Raw genomic sequence first — 19224 nt, 5'->3', positions numbered from 1 at the left:
GGTGAGGAGTGTGACCGTTTTGGAAACCTCAGAATTCCATCTGACTCATCTTAAACACCTCAACACTCAGATTGCAATTTTTCCAGGAAACGCTTCATCGTGACTCAGACCAAGTTCAGCTTCACTGTAGTTGGGTAGGCGAGTTGTTCCAACCAAAATTTCAAATCAAATCCAGACAGGCCGCTATCCCGATTTAACAAAAATATTCTGTTTTCGGTGTCAAAAGGTTGATGCAGATTCAAGGGGTTATTACATAATTGTCACTAATTGGATGTGTAATAGTCTAGTTATTCTAGCCAAAATATATGTTCTAATTTGGGATGATACGCAATTCTGTAAGGATTTTTTCATCCCACTTACCTGACGTCAATACACCCAGTCTTATCCTTGGTGGGGAATTTAAATGTGCCCGGTCCACCAGTATTGATCGCAGCTCATCAAAACCTGCCCCTCTTTCTAAATGTTCTTCTATTACCCCCCCCTTGCCAATTGTATATTTGGCCAACTACCCCACTCTTTTGAGCTGTCCCAGTTTCTGTGCCACCCCCTCTGCTGAGTTGGGGAGGGCTGCCAACTACCACATGCCTCCTCCGATACATGGGGAGCTGCCAGCCAATTTTCACCTGATCGCGAGGAGTTTTGTCAGGGGGACGTAGTGCATAGAAGGATCACGATATTCACCCCCCTTCTCCATCCCCCAAAACAGGCAGCCCAACCGGACAGAGGAGGCACTTGTTCAATGACCAGAACACATACCCACATCCGGCTTCCCACCAGCAGACACGGCCAATTTTGTCTGTAGGGATGCCTGACCAAGCCGGAGGTGACAAGGATTCGAACCTGCGATCCGCATGTTGGTAGGCAACGGAACAGACCGCCATGCCACCCCAACACCCATGGAGTATCGGATGTTTAGCATTTTCTATGTTTGGCTCGTGACTATTCACTTTTTACCTGTTCATTAGACTTACTGTCAGGTTGATTACTTTAAAAAATAAAAAAAAAACTAATCTCATCGGTTTGAAAATGTAGGTATCAGTCTGTGGTAGTTTCAGTTCACGCCCCATTGACTCTCGAGCTAACTTTACCAAACTAATACTTATCCCGCCAACTGTGGCGGTTTTAACTTTCCTACTTTCTGACAAAGCTTCCATCCCATTTCAGTCTAATCAAATTATTTCATTTCTCGAAATAAATCGAACCCCAGACATATCCATGGCAACTTTATGAGTAACATTAAAAGCACATTAAAAATGAGGGGTCAAATTATGTCTCAACTCTGCCTACGCCCCAAAATGTAAAATGCAACTTATTAATTATAATGCCTTACAGGATGAAATCCTGGAACTTAATAGAACTTCTGCTACTTCCCCACCACCCGACCTATATAAAAGTCTTTCACTACAAACAGAATTGGAAGTTTTGTCAACTGAACAGGCAGAGCATCTCCTTTTGAAATCCATCCCCCCATTATCTGAACCGTCAATCCTGCTCACGGTCGCGGGGATGATGGAGCCTATCCCAGCAGTCATTGGGCAGCAGGCGGAGAGACACCCTGGACAGGCCACCCAGGCCATGAACCGGGGGAGAAATCTGGTACAATTCTTGCACATCAGCTTTTGCCAAGCATCAGCTCTTCAAACCATAGTAGGAATTCGTACTTCTTCAGGTATAGCCACTACTGACCATGATGAAATAAATTATATATTTTGTAATTTTGATTCAAAACTTTATGCTTCTGACCCCCTTGAAAATCAATCATTAATGGATTATTTTTTCCAAAAACTTGAGATCCCCTCCACTGATGTGAAGGTTAAAGATAGACTTGAAGGGGGCCATATCTGTAATTGAAATAATGCACGCAATTGGAACCATGTGGAATGGTAAGTCTCCTGGGCCATACGGTTTTTCCCAAACCAATTTTATGAGACATTTTCAAAACTTCTTTCCCCACTACTGGCTGAAATGTTTGGTGAATCATTCTCTCCCTCCGTCATTATGTGAAGCCACAGATTCTATATTGCTCAAGAGGGGGAAGTAAGAACCCCCTTGATTGTGTATCTTACCAACCTAGCTTGCTACTTAATACTGATGTGAAGATACTGGCTAAAGCCTTAGCTCACCATTTAGACAGTGCTTCCAGTTATTTCCCCAGACCAGACTGGATTTGTTAAAAACAGGCATTTTTAAAAAAAAAAAATTTGTCGTCTCTATAACACTTTATTCTGAGCTTTCTCAGACCCCAGAGGTGGTGATATCATTTGTCGTGGAAAAGGCTTTCGATGGGTGGAGTGAGTCTACCTTTCTTTTTTTTCTTTTTTTGCGAAAATTTGGTTTCGGTGACAGATTAGTGTACTCGTCCCCCAAGGCCTCAATATGTACAAATGATATAATTTCTTCCTCTTTCCAGTTACGCAGAGGCCCTACATATGGGTGCCCTCTAAGCCCTCTGCTCTTTGCAATAGCAACAGAACCACTGGCTATAACCCTGCGTAGCGACCACAACATCCGTGGTATTCACAGAGACCAGGAAAACAAAGGTATAACTTTTTGCTGATGACCTGTTGGTTTTTGTATCCGACCCCTTAAATTTGCATCCGTAAGATTTAAACATTATTGAAGGATTTTGGATTTTTTTCTGGATATAAACTCCATCCATCCATTATCTGAACCGCTTATCCTGCTCTCAGGGTCGTGGGGATGCTGGAGCCTATTCCAGCACTAATTGGGCGGCAGGCAGGGAGATACCCTGGACAGGCCACCAGGCCATCACAGGGCCAACGCATACACACACAGACACATACTCACGTGTGCATTCACACCTAGGGACACTTTAGTATGGCCGATTCACCTCACTGACATGTCTTTGGACTGTGGGAGAAAACCCATGCAGACACGGGGAGAACATGCAAACTCCAAAGAGGTTGACCTGGGATGACCCAACAAGGTTGGACTACCCCGGGGCTTGAACCCAGGACCTTCTTGCTGTGAGGCGACCGCGCTAACCACTGTGGCACCATGTCTCCCTGGATAAAAACTCAATTTACATAAATGTTAACCAATTCCTATCAACTCTGCTGTAAATAAATTTCTGCTTAGCTTTCTTCTGTTCAAGATTTCACCTAACAAATTTACTCATCTTGGCAATGTTGTAACAAAAATACAATGATCTTTTTAAACCTAACTTTCTAACTGCTAGACCAGTGGTTCTCAACCTTTTTGGGGTCCTGGACCCCCTGCGTATTTTTGATCTACCCTGAGGACCCCTCCACCTGATCTTGGGGGAGGGGGGTTGCAATTTGATAGAAACAGTAGAAACTGCATTTTAAATTGCATTATAGCATTTATTCACCCTTTGGGGCAAAAATAAGAGCTTTCAGTTGTAACTTAGATATAGTTAACAAAACAGAATTCTTATGCAGTAACTTTCAGATATATGTAACAAAACAGAATATGTATTCAGTAACTTTCAGATGTATGTAACAACAGAATTTTGATGCAGTAACTTTTAACAATGCAAACGGGAGCGAGATCTCTTATTAAAATACAATAAATTACACTTGTGAAACAGACGTAATTAGAGAAAAAAGTCCTGTTACCCTTTATAGTTTAGGTAGATAAAGGTCTCAGTCACATTTGAATAAAATAATCCTATTTCTATAAATGTCATAAGATCTTTTTTTAAAGATATTTTATTTTCACGGACCCCTTGCAATTACACCACGGACCACTAGGGGTCCGCGGGCCCCAAGTATTCAGCCCCCCTGAGTCAGTACTTTGTGGAACCGCCTTTTACTGCAATTAGAGCTGCAAGTCTCTTGGGGTATGTCTCTACCAGCTTTGCACATCTAGAGACTGAAATTTTTGCCCATTCTTATTTGCAAAACAGCTCAAGCTCAGTCAGATTAGATGGAGAGCGTTTGTGAATGGCAGTTTTCAGATCTTGCCACAGATTCTCAATTGGATTTAGGTCTGGACTTTGACTGGGCCATTCTAACATATGAATATGTTTTGTTTTAAACCATTCCATTGTAGCCCTGGCTTTATGTTTAGCGTCGTTGTCCTGCTGGAAGGTGAACCTCCGCCCCAGTCTCAAGTCTTTTGCAGACTCCAACAGGTTTTCTTCCAAGATTGCCCTGTATTTGGCTCCATCCATCTTCCCATCAACTCTGACCATCTTCCATGTCCCCGCTGAAGAGAAGCACCCCCAGAGCATGATGCTGCCACCACCATGTTTGACAGTGGGGATGGTGTGTTCAGAGTGATGTGCAGTGTTAGTTTTCCACCACACATGGCGTTTTGCATTTAGTCCAAAAAGTTCAACTTTGGTCTCAACTGACCAGAGCACCTTCTTCCACATGTTTGCTGTGTCCCCCACATGGCTTCTGGTAAACTGCAAACGGGACTTCCTATGGTTTTAACAGTGGCTTTCTTCTTGCCACTCTTCCATAAAGGCCAGATTTGTGCAGTGCACGACCAATAGTTGTCCTGTGGACAGATTCCCCCACCTGAGCTGTGGATCTCTGCAGTTCGTCCAGAGTCACCATGGGCCTCTTGGCTGCATCTCTGATCAGTGCTCTCCTTGTTCGGCCTATAAGTTTAGGTGGACGGCCGTGTCTTGGTAGGTTTGCAGTTGTGCCATACTCTTTCCATTTCCGGATGATGGATTGAACAATGCTCCCTGAGATGTTCAAAGCTTGGGAAATCTTTTTATAGCCTAACCCTGCTTTAAACTTCTCCTGACCTGTCTGGTGTGTTCCTTGGACTTCATGATGCTGTTTGCTCCCCAACATTCTCTTAACAAACCTCTGAGGCCGTCACAGAACAGCTGTATTTGTACTGAGATTAGATTACACAGGTTGACTCTATTTAGTCATTAGGTCAACATTCGATCATTCAGCAATCATCAGGCAACTTCTGAAGGCAATTGGTTGCACTCAGAGAAAAGGGGGCTGAATACTTTTGCACACCGCACTTTTCAGCTTTTTATTTGTAAAAAAAATTTTTTTTTAAATGATGTATAATTTTCTTTGTACTTCACAATTGTGTGCTACTTTGTGTTGGTCTTTCACATAAAATTCCAATAAAATATATTTATGTTTGTGGCTGTAACGTGACAAAATGTGGAAAAGTTCAAGGGGTATGAATACTTTTGCAAGCCACTGGAACTAAATGTCAGCTAAAAATACAACTATCTATATCGTCTTACCCTGCTGTACACGAGCATTGTTGTTCATTTATCTCCTTGTCCTTAACGTGAATAGTTAAGACGTGGGGTGCCTGGGTCTTAAATTGGGACCTGTAGGCTTTAACCTCGATTTTAATTTCCCCTTCATTCACACGCTGACAAATTATATCATGGCTGTAGCTTTCAAATGCATATTGCAAGCCTTTCTGTCTACTTCTCTCTGATATCTCCTTGGTTTTCCAGAAATTGGATGTCAATTCACCTGGAATATCGGTCACTGACATGACAGTAAACGCCATGTTTAAATTTTGCGGATGGACGATAGCTTGCCAGGCATAGCAACAGTAACCAAGGGGGGCGGGACATCGCGAAGGGTGAATTATGAGTAATTAAGAGGATACACTCCTCCTCTATATGCAGAAGAAATGGTGTAGCGCTTATGCAGTCGTTGAAATTACAAAAGATTAGATATACCATGAGAGGATCCATATCCAAATTCCCTTTGGTGGCCAAGGTTGACGGGCTTGCAATCTCTCCAACCTTTTTTCTTCCATTCTCCTGTAACCCTTTTACTTATTTATTTACTTACTTAGGTTTTTAGTTAAACATTTCCCTTTTTCTTTTGTTTATTTAATTTATGCTTTTTACTTGGTTACCTTCTTAGTTTTTGTTATGGTTCAAATTTATTCATGCTATTTGGGTGGCATGCCAGGTGGGGTGGGAGTCTGGTAGATTGTATGGGGCTGTGGGTTGGGGTTGGATTTCTGGGTGATTTTTGAAAATTGAAATTAAACCTTGTTTAAAAAAAAGAGACTCAACATCAGTTAAATGTTAAGTATATGTGGATGTTTAGATGTGACTAACCTTTTCAAGATATTAGCAAATCCGATGAGGCGTCTCTCCTTCTCTTCTGGGGTCAGTCTGGTGTGGATGGCCAAATCTTTCATTATGCTGAAGTCAGCCCGCATTTTATCTGTCAGTCCTGTGGGAAAAAATTCGATTTTAATTTTTCTAAATTAACGTAATTATCTTTATACATATAATTTCCTCCTTCCTTATGTCTTTACCAGCGAATACATTATAAGGTTCATTTGTTCCAGTATTTGTGAGGACACTGTGGTTTATAGTTGTAAGGTTTTCAATTATTGCATTTTTTTTTTTAGGAAAGTACTTTCTGCGTGTTGGGCAACCATTTCTTAATTTCTGAAGACACTCAATATTAAACAACTATTCCAAGTGTCAAATTATTCCCAGCTGTATGAAGAAGCCAAAAAAGTCTCTGTAATTAGGGACCACACAAGAACAAGACACGTTTATATCCCAATTGAAATTCTTCGCAAAAAACAAAAAAACTTGCTCCTGTTGTCGTGCTACAGCAATTTTAACAGAACTGTTTGAATTTGACAAAATACCCACAGATTTGACAGTGCAGTAATCCTTTAATTAGCTATAAATTGAGTTTATTCTGTTGTACCCACTGTCGGATGCCATGTATAACACAATTAGCTAAATGTCTAGAATGTAATGGGTCAGAACAAGGAGTCAGGCATTGCCTGAATAAGCTGGTACCTGTAAGGTAGCAGAACTCTGGGATAAGCATGGCTGGACCAGGAGGAGGCTGCCCAGAAGGACCCATCCTTTTGACATGGCTGACCAGTAACACCTGGTTACTATCAGTGATGTCCAAGCCATATTGCTAAAGATAGAGGGTTTAAGTACAGACTGAATCTATGGAATAGATTATTTAACACCAGCACATCAATTCCTCACAGTCACAAAGGCTCACATATTCTGCATCTAATAAGCAGTTAAGTGTCCCTCAACCTTGTATGCCATTAATTAGATACACAATTTTCTACATCTGTGAATGTTCTCATTCATCCAGGTCATGGTTATCCAAAAGGAGTTGAATCGAGTGCAACTGGACTTGGTATATATCCGTGAAGACGTTTCGCCTCTCATCCAAGAGATAACAACGGGCGTTGCTAAACATTGGAACACAGAGAGCCATGGACATCATTAGCTCTGATATCCAAAGAGGATAAATATCTGAGTTTCATCACCAGCCAGGCAGACTAGCTTGGTCTAGTCAGAAAGGCACGAACTGACAAAGCCTCTTGGATGAGAGGCGAAACGTCTTCACGGATATATACCAAGTCCAGTTGCACTCGATTCAATTCCTTTGGACAATTTTCTATAACAAAGCTGGTTCAATTTGATAGAAAAACTACTTTAAAAGGATAGGTTCTTTTATAAGAAGAAGAAAAAAAGCCTACACCTTATGAAAAGCAATTCCATCCATCAGTTAGCTAAACCGCTTATCCTACTAAGGGTCACAGGGATGCTGGAACCTATCCCAGCAGTCATTGGACAGCAGGCAAGGAGACACCCTGGACATGGCATCAGGCCATCACAAGGCGCGCGCATGTGTGTGCACGCACATACACGCACACACACATCTAGGGCCAATTTAGAATGGCCGATGCACCTGGCCTACATGTCTTTGGACTGTGGGAGGAAACCAAAGCACCCGGAAGAAACCCACGCAGACATGGTGAGAACGTGCAAACTCCACACAGAGGACGACCTGGGACAACCCCCAAAGTTGGACTACGTCGGGGCTCGAACCCAGGACCTTCTTGCTGTGAAGCTACCGCGCTAACCACTGTGCCACCCCTATGAAAAGTAATTATAGCCTTTAATTACTAATCAGTTACTCAATATCAACCATCATCTAACAGCAACAGGAACACATATTCAAAGGAAGTAGCCTACATTCTTGTAGTAGTTTTTGAAAGAAATCTTCCCTTCTCCCTTCGTAAATGTGTTGTTAGGAGTATGGTCCCACGCAATATCATCAATCTTGTAGGTTTTGTTATTATACCTGCAGAAATAAAGACCCAAAAGTAAAATGTGATCACATAAAGGCAGCCAAGATAAGCTTAAGTGCTTTATAAATTGTCACATTTGTCAAGAAATACTGGTATTCGGATCAGAACAGAAAAAAAGTTGATCGGTACATCTCTAATTGCATCTCAGATGTACTTCATCTTGATAGCCTCTTTATAAACACTTTTATCCAACAGGATTTTTTTTTTAGCCTCAATTATAAGTCTCTCTGCAATGTCATTTACCATACTGAAGATGACATCCTGTAAATTCAGATGGATTTTGACTGGCTGTAAGTGTTTCCATCATTCAACAAATCGCTCTGGAAGTGATCCCTACAATCTTGTTCCTCACTGTCATTATAGTTGTGGTGTGGACGCTGCCATCAATTTGAGTTAGAACGATTACATATCATTCTTGGTGTGGACGGCCCTAAATAAGTGCATATAGTACACCTCTGCTGACAGTAAATAAAGACACCAGATCAACTTTGGTGAAATAGTCTAAATAATTATACCACCCTTTTGCCTTAACCCGTTCCTTCAATCTAGCCATCACGTTTTGAATTTTATCAAGTTTACCATGAGATAAATGTTTCACTGAAAAGGTAGATTAGCGCCCGTGTATTAAGGTTTCATTTTTTTTAAGCCAGTTTAACACTACACTTCTACCCCTTTATACTGGAGATTTCCCATTTAGGAAAATGAAAAATTAAAGTTGAAATGAAATTTAGGAAAGATTTCTCACTTAGGTGATAAAACAGCACCATCTCTTCCATTTTACTAAGGTATTTGAGTGAAAAAAATAGACTAATAGTTTAATACTTCTTGCAGCAGACAAGTGGCTAGGCTTATTATGCAGGTTACATGTGACCTTACTTTGTGAGTACGATAAGGCCCACCAGCTCCTTCATACAGGCATCAGGAAAACGCTGATTCCCAAATTGCTGCTTTAGGCTCATCATGAAATCAAGCACCGTCTCACTGCGCAGCACCTTGTGGCTCACGTCAGTACACAGCATGATGCTTGACTCATACTGCAGGATGTTGGTACAAAAGCCAGGCCAGATGGTCATCCTTGGAGGGGTAAAAAAAAACAACCAACACAGTGTTCATTCTGCTTGCTTTGTATAAGGTTCTGGGATTGCTCTAAGAGAAGACCCTAGTCCGATATGTAATTTATGAGCTTTTTAACTCCTGTGTATGGATTCACCTGCTTTCAACAACGTTTTCCGGTTAGAATCTATCACCCGAAATGTAGGTTGATTATAAAAAACAATTGATTAGTCAAGAAAATAAGTCTTAATATGAACTTTTGCTGAAAGCAATACAACTTCATAAAAAATAAAACATCTTATACACTCAGGCTGTAAATTCAGTAAATGGTATAGAATTCTTAACTTCCATTTCGTTAACGCCAACCACATTTTTAGTTAACCAGCTATTCCATTTATGTGAAAGTGCCAGCTGAGTTACTTGATTTACTGAGTTACAACAAATTCTGGGCCAAAATTATACATCACATAAAACCACTTCTACATTCAGTAAAGAAAAAGATTGTGAGACAGGTAAAACACCTACTTGTGCTGTGGGATGGTCAGTTGGTCATTGGGGTTGTAGTAGTTGCGTCCAATCGGCTGCATGTTCAGCATTTTCAGAATCCTAAAGAAATATTTATCTTTGGTTTTTCCAGTAAAGACTACATTAAAACTCCAATATACAACTCATTTCTAATGCTAACATTAATTCTAACTATTTTTCATCACACCAAAATCCCCTGTAATATCTCTTTGCCCACGCATCTACCCAGAATCGGGTCCATATTCAGTGTGGTTCATGCATGATGTTCGATAAATCTCATTCAAAAGACTTTGTATTCATTTGTAAAAAAACAAACAAAACAAAACAAACAGTGGGTTAAAAACTCAACAAAATGTGTCATCTATCAAAACTGAACACATCACTCCATTGCCAACAAGGCATAATTTCAACTGACATCTAAGACCCATGTACACTGACTAAATCATGTTAAGTATACACAACCTGTGCATGTTGACAGGCCTACTTTTTACTCTCATTGTCATTTCAATGTATGGCTCATGATCATCAACCTACTAAATGATGGCTTTGACATTTTACCTTTTCCAAATTGATATATTTTCAACCGTATGGACACTCTTTGCCACTGAACACTTAAATTGTCTACACATGTTCAGCTACAGATGTTAAAATTATGCACATATCAACATAGTGGTGAATTTGGTTGCTCCGTTGTCTCTAACTCAACGTTGATGATCTCTCAGTTCTCAGTATTTTAAGGGAATTAAAATATAAATTGTTAAAAGCATAACTACGTGATCTTGACCTTTGTAAGAATCCTGGAAAATGCAATACTCACCTTCTAAAGATGATGTTGTAAAATTGCAAGCACCCTTGTGAACTAGGGGCATGTTCCTTGGTCAGGGTAACAGTTACCACAACCTTCCCTTCGCACTTGGACTCACTATGAAGCACAGTCTCCTAACAATGAGCGAACATAATATTTTAGTAATATGAGCAAGGACCGAGTCGACGTCACAACACGGCGACTAAAAGTTTCAGATTCACCAGCCCTTCCACACCTCCAGCTAGAATATTTAGGATAGTAACCGCAAATGATAATTCCTCCTAGGTCATTGGTAAAGTTGGGAAATTTAAACATTTTGACAGTTAAGTAATTGAATGATTTGATTCCTTAATAATTCCCCGTACTCATTCCTTTTTAATAATAGTACCTTTATCCTCAAAATAAATAAATTATTAAATATACCCCCGTTAGGAAAAACTGTCCACAATATTAGTCTGGCTGGCTAGATGAATAGCCAAGACTAGTGGCAAATATATTCTAATTGAGGATCTCTGAATGGTGTGGAGCCAATTTGGGCAACTAAGCCCATTCAGACCCTTAACGCCCTTAGACCATCTGTGATTTTATTTCTTCTTTGTCACATTTCCGAGTTGCAGACAAATGCCTTTCCAAAATCCTAGGGCATGCACCTTTTTAACTCATCTTGGCTTTTCCAATTTGACAGGACCTTTAACTGTCAATAAGATGCAGATGTAGACTAGTAACACTGGCAGTGTCAGAAAATTTTTTCAGCTGAACTGTGCAGTGCGACCCCCCTCACAAGCCAATCCCAATATCTGACAAATGTATACATCACCACAAAGGCCGTCAATGCTTGCATGTGAAGGTAAACACATTAGCAGAGACAGTGTGTTACATTCTTGTCTTCAAAGAGGAAGTGTTCCCCGGGCGGGGGGTGGGATTAAGGGAGACTTTTAGAGCTATGGGCAACAGCATGAAGCACCGTCTTATATCCAGAATATCACAAGAAACAAAAAGCTCTCTTTGAAGACGCTGTTGAGCCTATACTGCTGTATCAAAGTCACAATCAAGTCCATATCCTCTCCTTTTGTTTTCGCCAGGAAAAAAGTACCAGCCCCACAGCAACAGCGTGCTGTTGTTCCATCATATGCGAGTGAAATGCTTTTACCGATATAGCCTTGCAAGCCAATCGCAGTGCGTTACTATCATAATGTATTTGCCAGTGCACAATCTGGCCAGACTGATCAAGATTTTCATTTCATCCCATTGCTCAGTGTGACAGCAGATAAACGTAAAAGACAAATTTTATCATACAGTGGGGTGAAGGCTTTGATTAACTGGTACTACCTGGATTTTTCCTCTCTGATGATATTTCAAGTGTTACCCACGCTTATTTAAGTCTAGCAGTTGATGTAGGAGCCTCATTTTTATTGGAGCGCAAGTACAATTTCAATGGTTTCTCTCATATGCGCATCACACTGCTTCCTTTAGAAGCAACCCAAGCACTATATAAGGAAAAGAAAGCAGTTTTATAGTGTATGAAAAACCAAGTATTTTATCCTATAAAAAACTTGGAATCTATAAAATGGATAATGCAAGCCTGTATCCAGCCGGCCGGTTATAGAATCATCAGACCCTGTTACCTTCTGGAAGCAGTTCAGTTCTCAACTGGTTTAGGTTAGCAGTGACAGACAAACATTCCAAGAATTTGGCCAATAGGTGGCATGTTTTTCCTACAATCAAAACATCAGACTGATTTCAGGAAATGAAACTAAAATGTAGGCATCCACAAAAGTCATGTCACAACAGTAAACAATGAAAAAACAGTGATGCATATATAGTTTGAGAAAGGCATGCAAATTACAAGCCAAATATTAAAATAAACGTCATTCCTTTTTTCCATGCAACGGCGCCCTTTTTGAGGCGGCTATGCAGGATTCTGTGTATATTAATATCAAAACAGTGCCGAGTTCTCCAGCCCTCCAGATTACCTTGCTGTGCAGTCTTTTAGGCAGGAAGAGAAGGTTGCCATCAAAGGTGTGTGCTGAACCGAGAATTTCATCATGTTGAAAAAGGAGGGCTGAACGCAGCCGTTTAGACTCCACTGGAGGGTTAAACTCCACATGGTACTGATAAAGAACCCACCGGGGTTGGGACAGCATGCGGAAGAAATTGGCTCGAAGTTGTATTGAAGAGCCACTTGTACCTGACAACACAATGTGGTTAAAAATTATCATCCAAAATGATATAAGCAAATGACCATGACACACATAGTATAGATCGGTGGCTTTGGTTCCTAATAATGATAACACAGGTTGGTTTTTTTTTTTTTTAAACCCACACCCACTCGACCAGTGGGTGTGGGTGAAGAGCCAATCTGCACTGTCCGACTCGCTAAAATACGCATTAACCATCCGAATCCGACCAGACAACCTCCAAGTTTAGCCTAGTCTAAATCAAAGTGAGCAGTGTTGCAATATTCCATTTTTGGGCTAGTTGCCTAGCATAATACACTGATTGGAAGGCTAGCCTATTGTATCTTAGCCGAGTAGCATCTGGGTCTAGGCTACTAAATCAGACGAACTGTTCCAAACGGTTTTCTTTATTGCATAGCAGCAAAACAATTAACCTATCATTAAAGACGCATTCGCACACACCTCCCAGAGGTACTCCCTGGGGTTTCGATTTTTTCTCCCCGTTAAAGGGTTTGATTTAGGGCGTTATTCCTTATCCGATACAATGGTCTAAGGGCAGGATGTTGTGTTGCTGTAAAGTTCAGAGACAAATCTGTATTTTGTGATACTGGGCTACACAATAAAACTAACTTGACCTTTTTCTGACAAAAAAAAAAAGTCTATGGTGTAAACAAAAGCTATGAATACGTCGAAAGCTCATGATAAAACACACCGATTTACCAAAATCACAATCTCAAATTGATGATAAAGCTGCTTTCATGCATGCGTTTGAGAGAGAATGACAGAGAGAAGGGAAGAGAAGGTGAACTAGTAGAGGTCACAGAACATTTGTTAGCTACTGTTAGACTAATGTGTAGGAATGGCTAATTTTATTTGATTGCTATGTAGCCTGTAATGTAAGATGAATGATTGGTTGTAGCCTAACTAAATTTGGTGATTTACTTACAAGGATCTAATTATTTCTGTTCTATTGCTGTAGTAGTGTATTTCATAGCACAACTACTGTAATGTGAATAATATTGTTTATTTCTGTTATTCCAGAAGCAAAACTCACAACACAAATATACCTATTACCTTATACAATTTTACACGGTAAGTCTGCCAAAATGGAGTTAAGGAGGCATTTTTGGGATTTAGCGATGTCAACAAGGACCAGAGAGCTGCTGCAGTGGCAGCGCATGTCTTGGGCATTTTAGATTCTTCCAATTGCAAAGAAACGCTAGTTGCACAGCATGATGAGGCCACAGTGATGGCATCTGATGGGACTTCAGGTGAAAATTAGAGAAGTCCCTGAGGCACTGTTCATCCACTGTTATACACAAATTAAATCTTGTGCTCTCACAATCAGCCAAACCAATAACAGACTGCAGGTTATTTCTTTAAAACAGCTTGAGGGACTGGCATCTTTTTTTACTAAGTCAGTGAAATGAACTCAGCTGCTGGCTGGACCAAGTTATCAGGCATCACATGCCCAAAGTGGCGCCAACCAGGTGGAATTCTCACTCTAGGTTGATACAAATCATCGGTCTCTACCATTCTGACCTCCGTGACATGTTCCATCTCATCTCTGAAAGAGCTGAGGGCTGGGACAACAACATTTTGATAATGGCTGTGGGGTATGATGCTTGGCCGTCGAAGGCTTCAACCCGTTTTCTCTTGATGGTGTACGGAGACACTTTCAATGCAACCGATGGACTTTTTTCTGTTCTGCAGAACAAGTTCATGGATATAGCTTTTTGTTGTGAGCTGGTCGGTGACACTAGGGTAGTTGTGGGTCATCTAAGAAAGGACTTTGAACCCTTCTATGCCAGGTTTGAGGAGAAATGTCAACTACTAGGCTTAACCGATGCAGCGACAAGGAGTGAACAGCCCATCAGAGATCAGAGGAGAGTATTGTTCCACAACATTTTGGACAATATCAACACTCAAATTAAAACCAGGTTTGATCATTTTGGGAGGCTCTTGTTCATCGACTTAGTTGACAGCTGCAAATTTAAGCAGATGTCCAGGTGCTTTGATGACAGCTTACTGATGAGCCTGGAGACATACACAAAATACCTGAACTTCGTCAGAATAAAAGCAGACTCGACTGGAACTGTATAGTTCACAAACAATACGTGCAAAAAACCCGCACAACTTCTGGATTTCTTGTACAGAAATGACTTGGTGAGTGTACTAGAAGCGACCAACTTGCTGTGCCTCGTCCTGACGCTTCCAGCTACCATGGCCTCTGTGGACAGGTTTTTCTCTGCTTTGAAAAGAATCAAGACCTACAGCTGAAACAGGACTGGAGAAGAGCGGTTGTCAGCCTTGGCCCTCATTTCAATACAATCCAAATGACCGGTGATACTACAGAACAAAAAAATGTAAAAAAAAAAAAATCTACAACGACATCGCAGAGAGATTTGTGGAGAAAGACAGGCAAATGGACTTCATCAAGTGAAGGTAAGCCATTGATTTTGTACTTTTATGCTCATGGCAGTGTTAAAGTAATTTGTAAACGGGCTTTTCATGTAGCGTTGCTGTGTTGGACAAGTTAACATAAATATGATTACTTTGAATTTATTCGCTATATTTTGACTTTATAGAATGCTGTCCTGCATCAAACAACCATCAATGAAACGCTTTCCCTATCAGCTTCACACACTTACGTCACATCCTTATTATTAATAGCTCTTTATACAATTATTTTGTAGATAAGTTTTAACTCAAGTTTCATTGATCATTTTTTCCAAACCTATACAAAGTTTGCATTTATAGGTATTTGTTACAAATCTATACAAATGTAGAGTTCAAAGGTATGCAACAGTTTGGATGGTTGAACTGAAGTGTTTAGTAATGGATTTTCCAAATCTACATTTGAATTGCATTTGAATTGATATTTATTGTTCACTTTAAACCTCTACTTTGCATTGATATTTATTGTTCATTTTTACAAACCTATACGAATGTAGAGTCTACAAGGGTATGCGTGCCACTGTCTTACATTCATGCACTTTTGCAATTGTGTAGCTGAACTGAAGTGTTTAGTTGCAGTGGATGCTTGCATGCATGCTTTGCAGCCAGTATCATTTATCATGCTTTTGTCACTTTGTTTTCTCTAAGATACTGGCTAAATGTGAAACCGAGTACTGTGAAGGACATGAGTACATGGTTCATATATGGCTTCCGAAGTTACGCTTTTTTTTTTAAACTTGTAGTTAGTTTTGCCATGTTTTTTTTTTCCAGGCTGGCTCGAGGCATCACGTCACATTTTCTTTTCACTAATTGACAATGTGCCCCACACTAATACATCAAAACAGCCCTGAAAGTTGTCAACCATTTTGAAGTTTACAGATTTGTGCAAGTCTCAGTTCCTCTTCCATTTCTACAAATCAGTGCAGTTACTCGTAAATAATATTTAAGTCAAGTCAATTTCATTTGTATAGCCTAATATCACAAATTCACCTCATGGTGCTTTACAGCAACACAACATCCTGTACTTAGACCCTCGCATCGGATAAGGAACAACTCTCACCATTTATCACCCAACATGCTGATGTCTCTTTGTGCCCTGTAAATTTGCTTCTAAATGGTTTTGGGTAAAAACATGCCCTAAGTGACTAACTGCCATTTTCACACGTATTGCCCAAACATTAAGTGTTTTTAATAAATCTATAGGTGACCTCAACACATATGGTCTCAACATTCTGTCACGTCAGCACCCAGTTTATTTGCATGAAACCACTCTGTTCTGCCATCAGTCATTTTATTATATATAATACTGGAGATGAACTAATGGCACATAATTTAAATATATGTATTTGTATATTTTATGTATATTAAATTACATACTTTTACCACAAATGTTTCTTTGTGTTGTGTTTGTGTTCTTTTCATGTACTGTTTCAACAATATTTATAAGTAGTATCTCATAACTGCTGTTTGTAGTGACCACAATGAAATCCACAATGGTTTGGGAGCTCTAAGGAAAGCTAATGGTGTTACTTAAAAGTCATTTCACAGCAATCAAAAACCATATAAAACAAGAAAACAGTACTACATATATAGTTTGACATGACAATATTTTTGTTTAGGTTTTCATTTGGAATGTAGTTCAGCCAGGGGGGCACAATATTCTCGAATTTTGTGGCAGTTGAAAGAATGAAGGATCAGATTGTTATAAAACATTAGAGCACAAAAGGCTGTAATTTGGATTGTGAATGCCCACTGCCTGCCCAGCCATGGACTCCTCGCACGTCACTGTGCCACTGAGTAAAGACCCCAAACGTAACTATCCTTTTCACATTTATGACAATGGCACCTGAAGTTAATAAATATCGACCCACCACTCTTTGATTGTTGGACATGCGCCATAGTCTGTCTGGTATATATTCCCACATCATGTAAGTCCTGGCGGTTTCCACCTCTTTCTACGAGCTTCATCTGTTCAAAGCCAACTGACGCCAGCTGACAATCTAAAAAATAAATAAATAAATATATATTTTTTAAAATTAACAATTGTAAAATACGGCCATAGAAATACCTTATATTAGATAACAAAAAAAAAAAGAAGCCGTTCATAAAAAAAAGGTATAAGGTAATGTTTTCCCCAGTAAGTACATCAAGATACTGTAGCTAAAATTGACAGCCCTTTCTCCATTCGGTAAAAACCAGTTTTCATAAACTAAGACCAAGATCACACCTGCAGAAACAGCTTCTGGAGCAGTCTTCTGTCTTCCTCTACCAACCTTCTCAGTCGAGTCGGTACCCACTGCTGCAGCCACTTGAGGTGAGGTCTTTGAAAATATATTGACATTTTGTAAGGCAGTGGCACTCAATCGGGTTCATAGTACTATAACGACCAAGCCGGTCACTTTGACAATTTTGGATTTTCAAAGTTTAATAACTTCGTGTGTGGGGGGGGAGATAGATCTGTCGCTCCCTGAACGCTCCTAAAATTGTCTATATTTGCATTAAAATTAGTTTTAGATCAATTGCACAAAATAAAGTTATCACAAGATCTACATAAAACAACCACGAACAGCCAAAATAATTGCTCGTGATCTGCACATCACGTCACTATTTATGACGTGTGTTGGCCATGTAATTTCCTTCGTGATGTTCATTGCTCCGTCCTAGAACCACACTAGCGTTCTCCAGTGCCAAGTAATAGTCTAAACTTGTGCGTCTGGGTGGCGTGACGGTGTATTCCGTTGCCTACTGACACGGATATCGCCGGATCAAAGCCCCGTGTTACCTCCGGCTTGGCCGGGCATCCCAGCAGACACAATTGGTCGGGTCTACGAGTGGGAAGCCAGATGTGGGTATGTGTCCTAGTCGCTGCACTAGCGCCTCCTCTGGTCGGTCGGGGCACCTGTTCGAGGGGGAACTGGGGGGAATAGGGTCATCCTCCCACGCGTTACATCTCCCTGGAGAAACTCCTTACTGTCTGGTGAAAAGAAGTGGCTGCGACTCCACAAGTATCGGAGGAGACGTGGTAGTCTGCAGCCTTCCCTGGATTGGCAAAGGAGGTGGAGCAGTGGCCAGGACAGCCCGGAAGAGTGGGGTAATTTGCAAAGTACAATTGGGGAGAAAAGCCCCCCCCCCCCCCCAAAAGTCTAAACTGGATTTCTGGTTATTTCCAACATGTCTGGGTGGGTACAGCTGCTGCTGTTTCAGATGCACCTTGACTACCACCGAGGCATTGCAGTATTTACGGGCGTTGGACAGCGGCGATTTTAAATTGTTTGAAAAATAGTATTTAAGTTGGTAAAAATTTTAATTTTGGTGTCAAGTCGTTTCTTATTAGATATACTAACATATGAAATGCATTAATCTCTCAATTGGGTAGTTATCTTGACAGAATATAGTTTAAAAATCAGCGGTCATTTTGACTGCCCATGGTCGTTTTAGGTAGGCGTGAAATCCCGGTCGTTCTATTGTTAACTTATCATCTACCTTTTACATAGGCATGCGTTTTTGGGGCATACATTAAAACAAAACGCTCAGCTCTAACAAACTATTCAATTTGTAGAAGTTATTGTCCTCTTCTAAGTTTTTCTAGATAAGTGAGAAGTACCTGAAAAATGTACAAATGTCATCCCCCCCCCAATCAACAATTTCTAAAAAAAAAAAAAAAAAACTAAAATGCAATTCTTTATGTAATATCACTGCTTGTACATGATTTCAAACACTCAAGAGGCTGGCATGCTAAATCAATAAATCCTGTTCTTTACAGCGTAGAATGAAAACACAGAACAGTGTTTTTTCCTTACTGATCCAGGCTGCTGACCACGTGCTCGGCCTCTTGCTCTTGCCCGTCCAGTCATGTTCAACTCGTTTACAATCCTGGAGTTGATATATTGGAGAGCTTCAAAATTAGTACAACAAATGTTAAGAATAAATGAGCAAAAATCTTCAAGAGCCACATTACAAAAATATGCCTCCTCACCCAACCTTCAAAGGGTCATAGGTTGCTCTAATTGGGAAATTGGATTATTAACTTAACTGCTGGAAACCGAATCCTGCTTTGATGGAATGCACCAACTGTCACACACACTATCACAGCAGACCTGTCAGAAATTGGAGTTACAGATTATTCAT

General features: G+C 40.3%; 1 protein-coding gene across 1 annotated transcript in view; it reads right to left on the bottom strand.

Moving 5' to 3' along the window:
• Nucleotides 1-18950, bottom strand: part of LOC130112692 (piwi-like protein 1) — a 32067-nt gene extending 13117 nt beyond the window's left edge. Inside the window, exons 1-10 of the mRNA XM_056280157.1 lie at nt 18897-18950; nt 17313-17417; nt 16968-17088; nt 12436-12650; nt 10475-10596; nt 9658-9738; nt 8956-9153; nt 7964-8072; nt 6758-6884; nt 6053-6170 (exon numbers count right to left, since the gene is read on the bottom strand). Coding sequence (XP_056136132.1) covers nt 6053-6170; nt 6758-6884; nt 7964-8072; nt 8956-9153; nt 9658-9738; nt 10475-10596; nt 12436-12650; nt 16968-17088; nt 17313-17417; nt 18897-18950 — 1250 coding nt within the window. The remainder of the gene's footprint in view (nt 1-6052; nt 6171-6757; nt 6885-7963; nt 8073-8955; nt 9154-9657; nt 9739-10474; nt 10597-12435; nt 12651-16967; nt 17089-17312; nt 17418-18896) is intronic.
• Between the last annotated feature and the right edge of the window lie 274 nt (nt 18951-19224).

The sequence above is a fragment of the Lampris incognitus genome, chromosome 1 (genome assembly GCF_029633865.1).
Source record: "Lampris incognitus isolate fLamInc1 chromosome 1, fLamInc1.hap2, whole genome shotgun sequence".
NCBI classification, from domain to species: domain Eukaryota; kingdom Metazoa; phylum Chordata; class Actinopteri; order Lampriformes; family Lampridae; genus Lampris; species Lampris incognitus.
The sequence above is the reverse complement of the archived record's forward strand: the minus strand, read 5'-3'. Positions and strand labels throughout refer to the sequence as shown.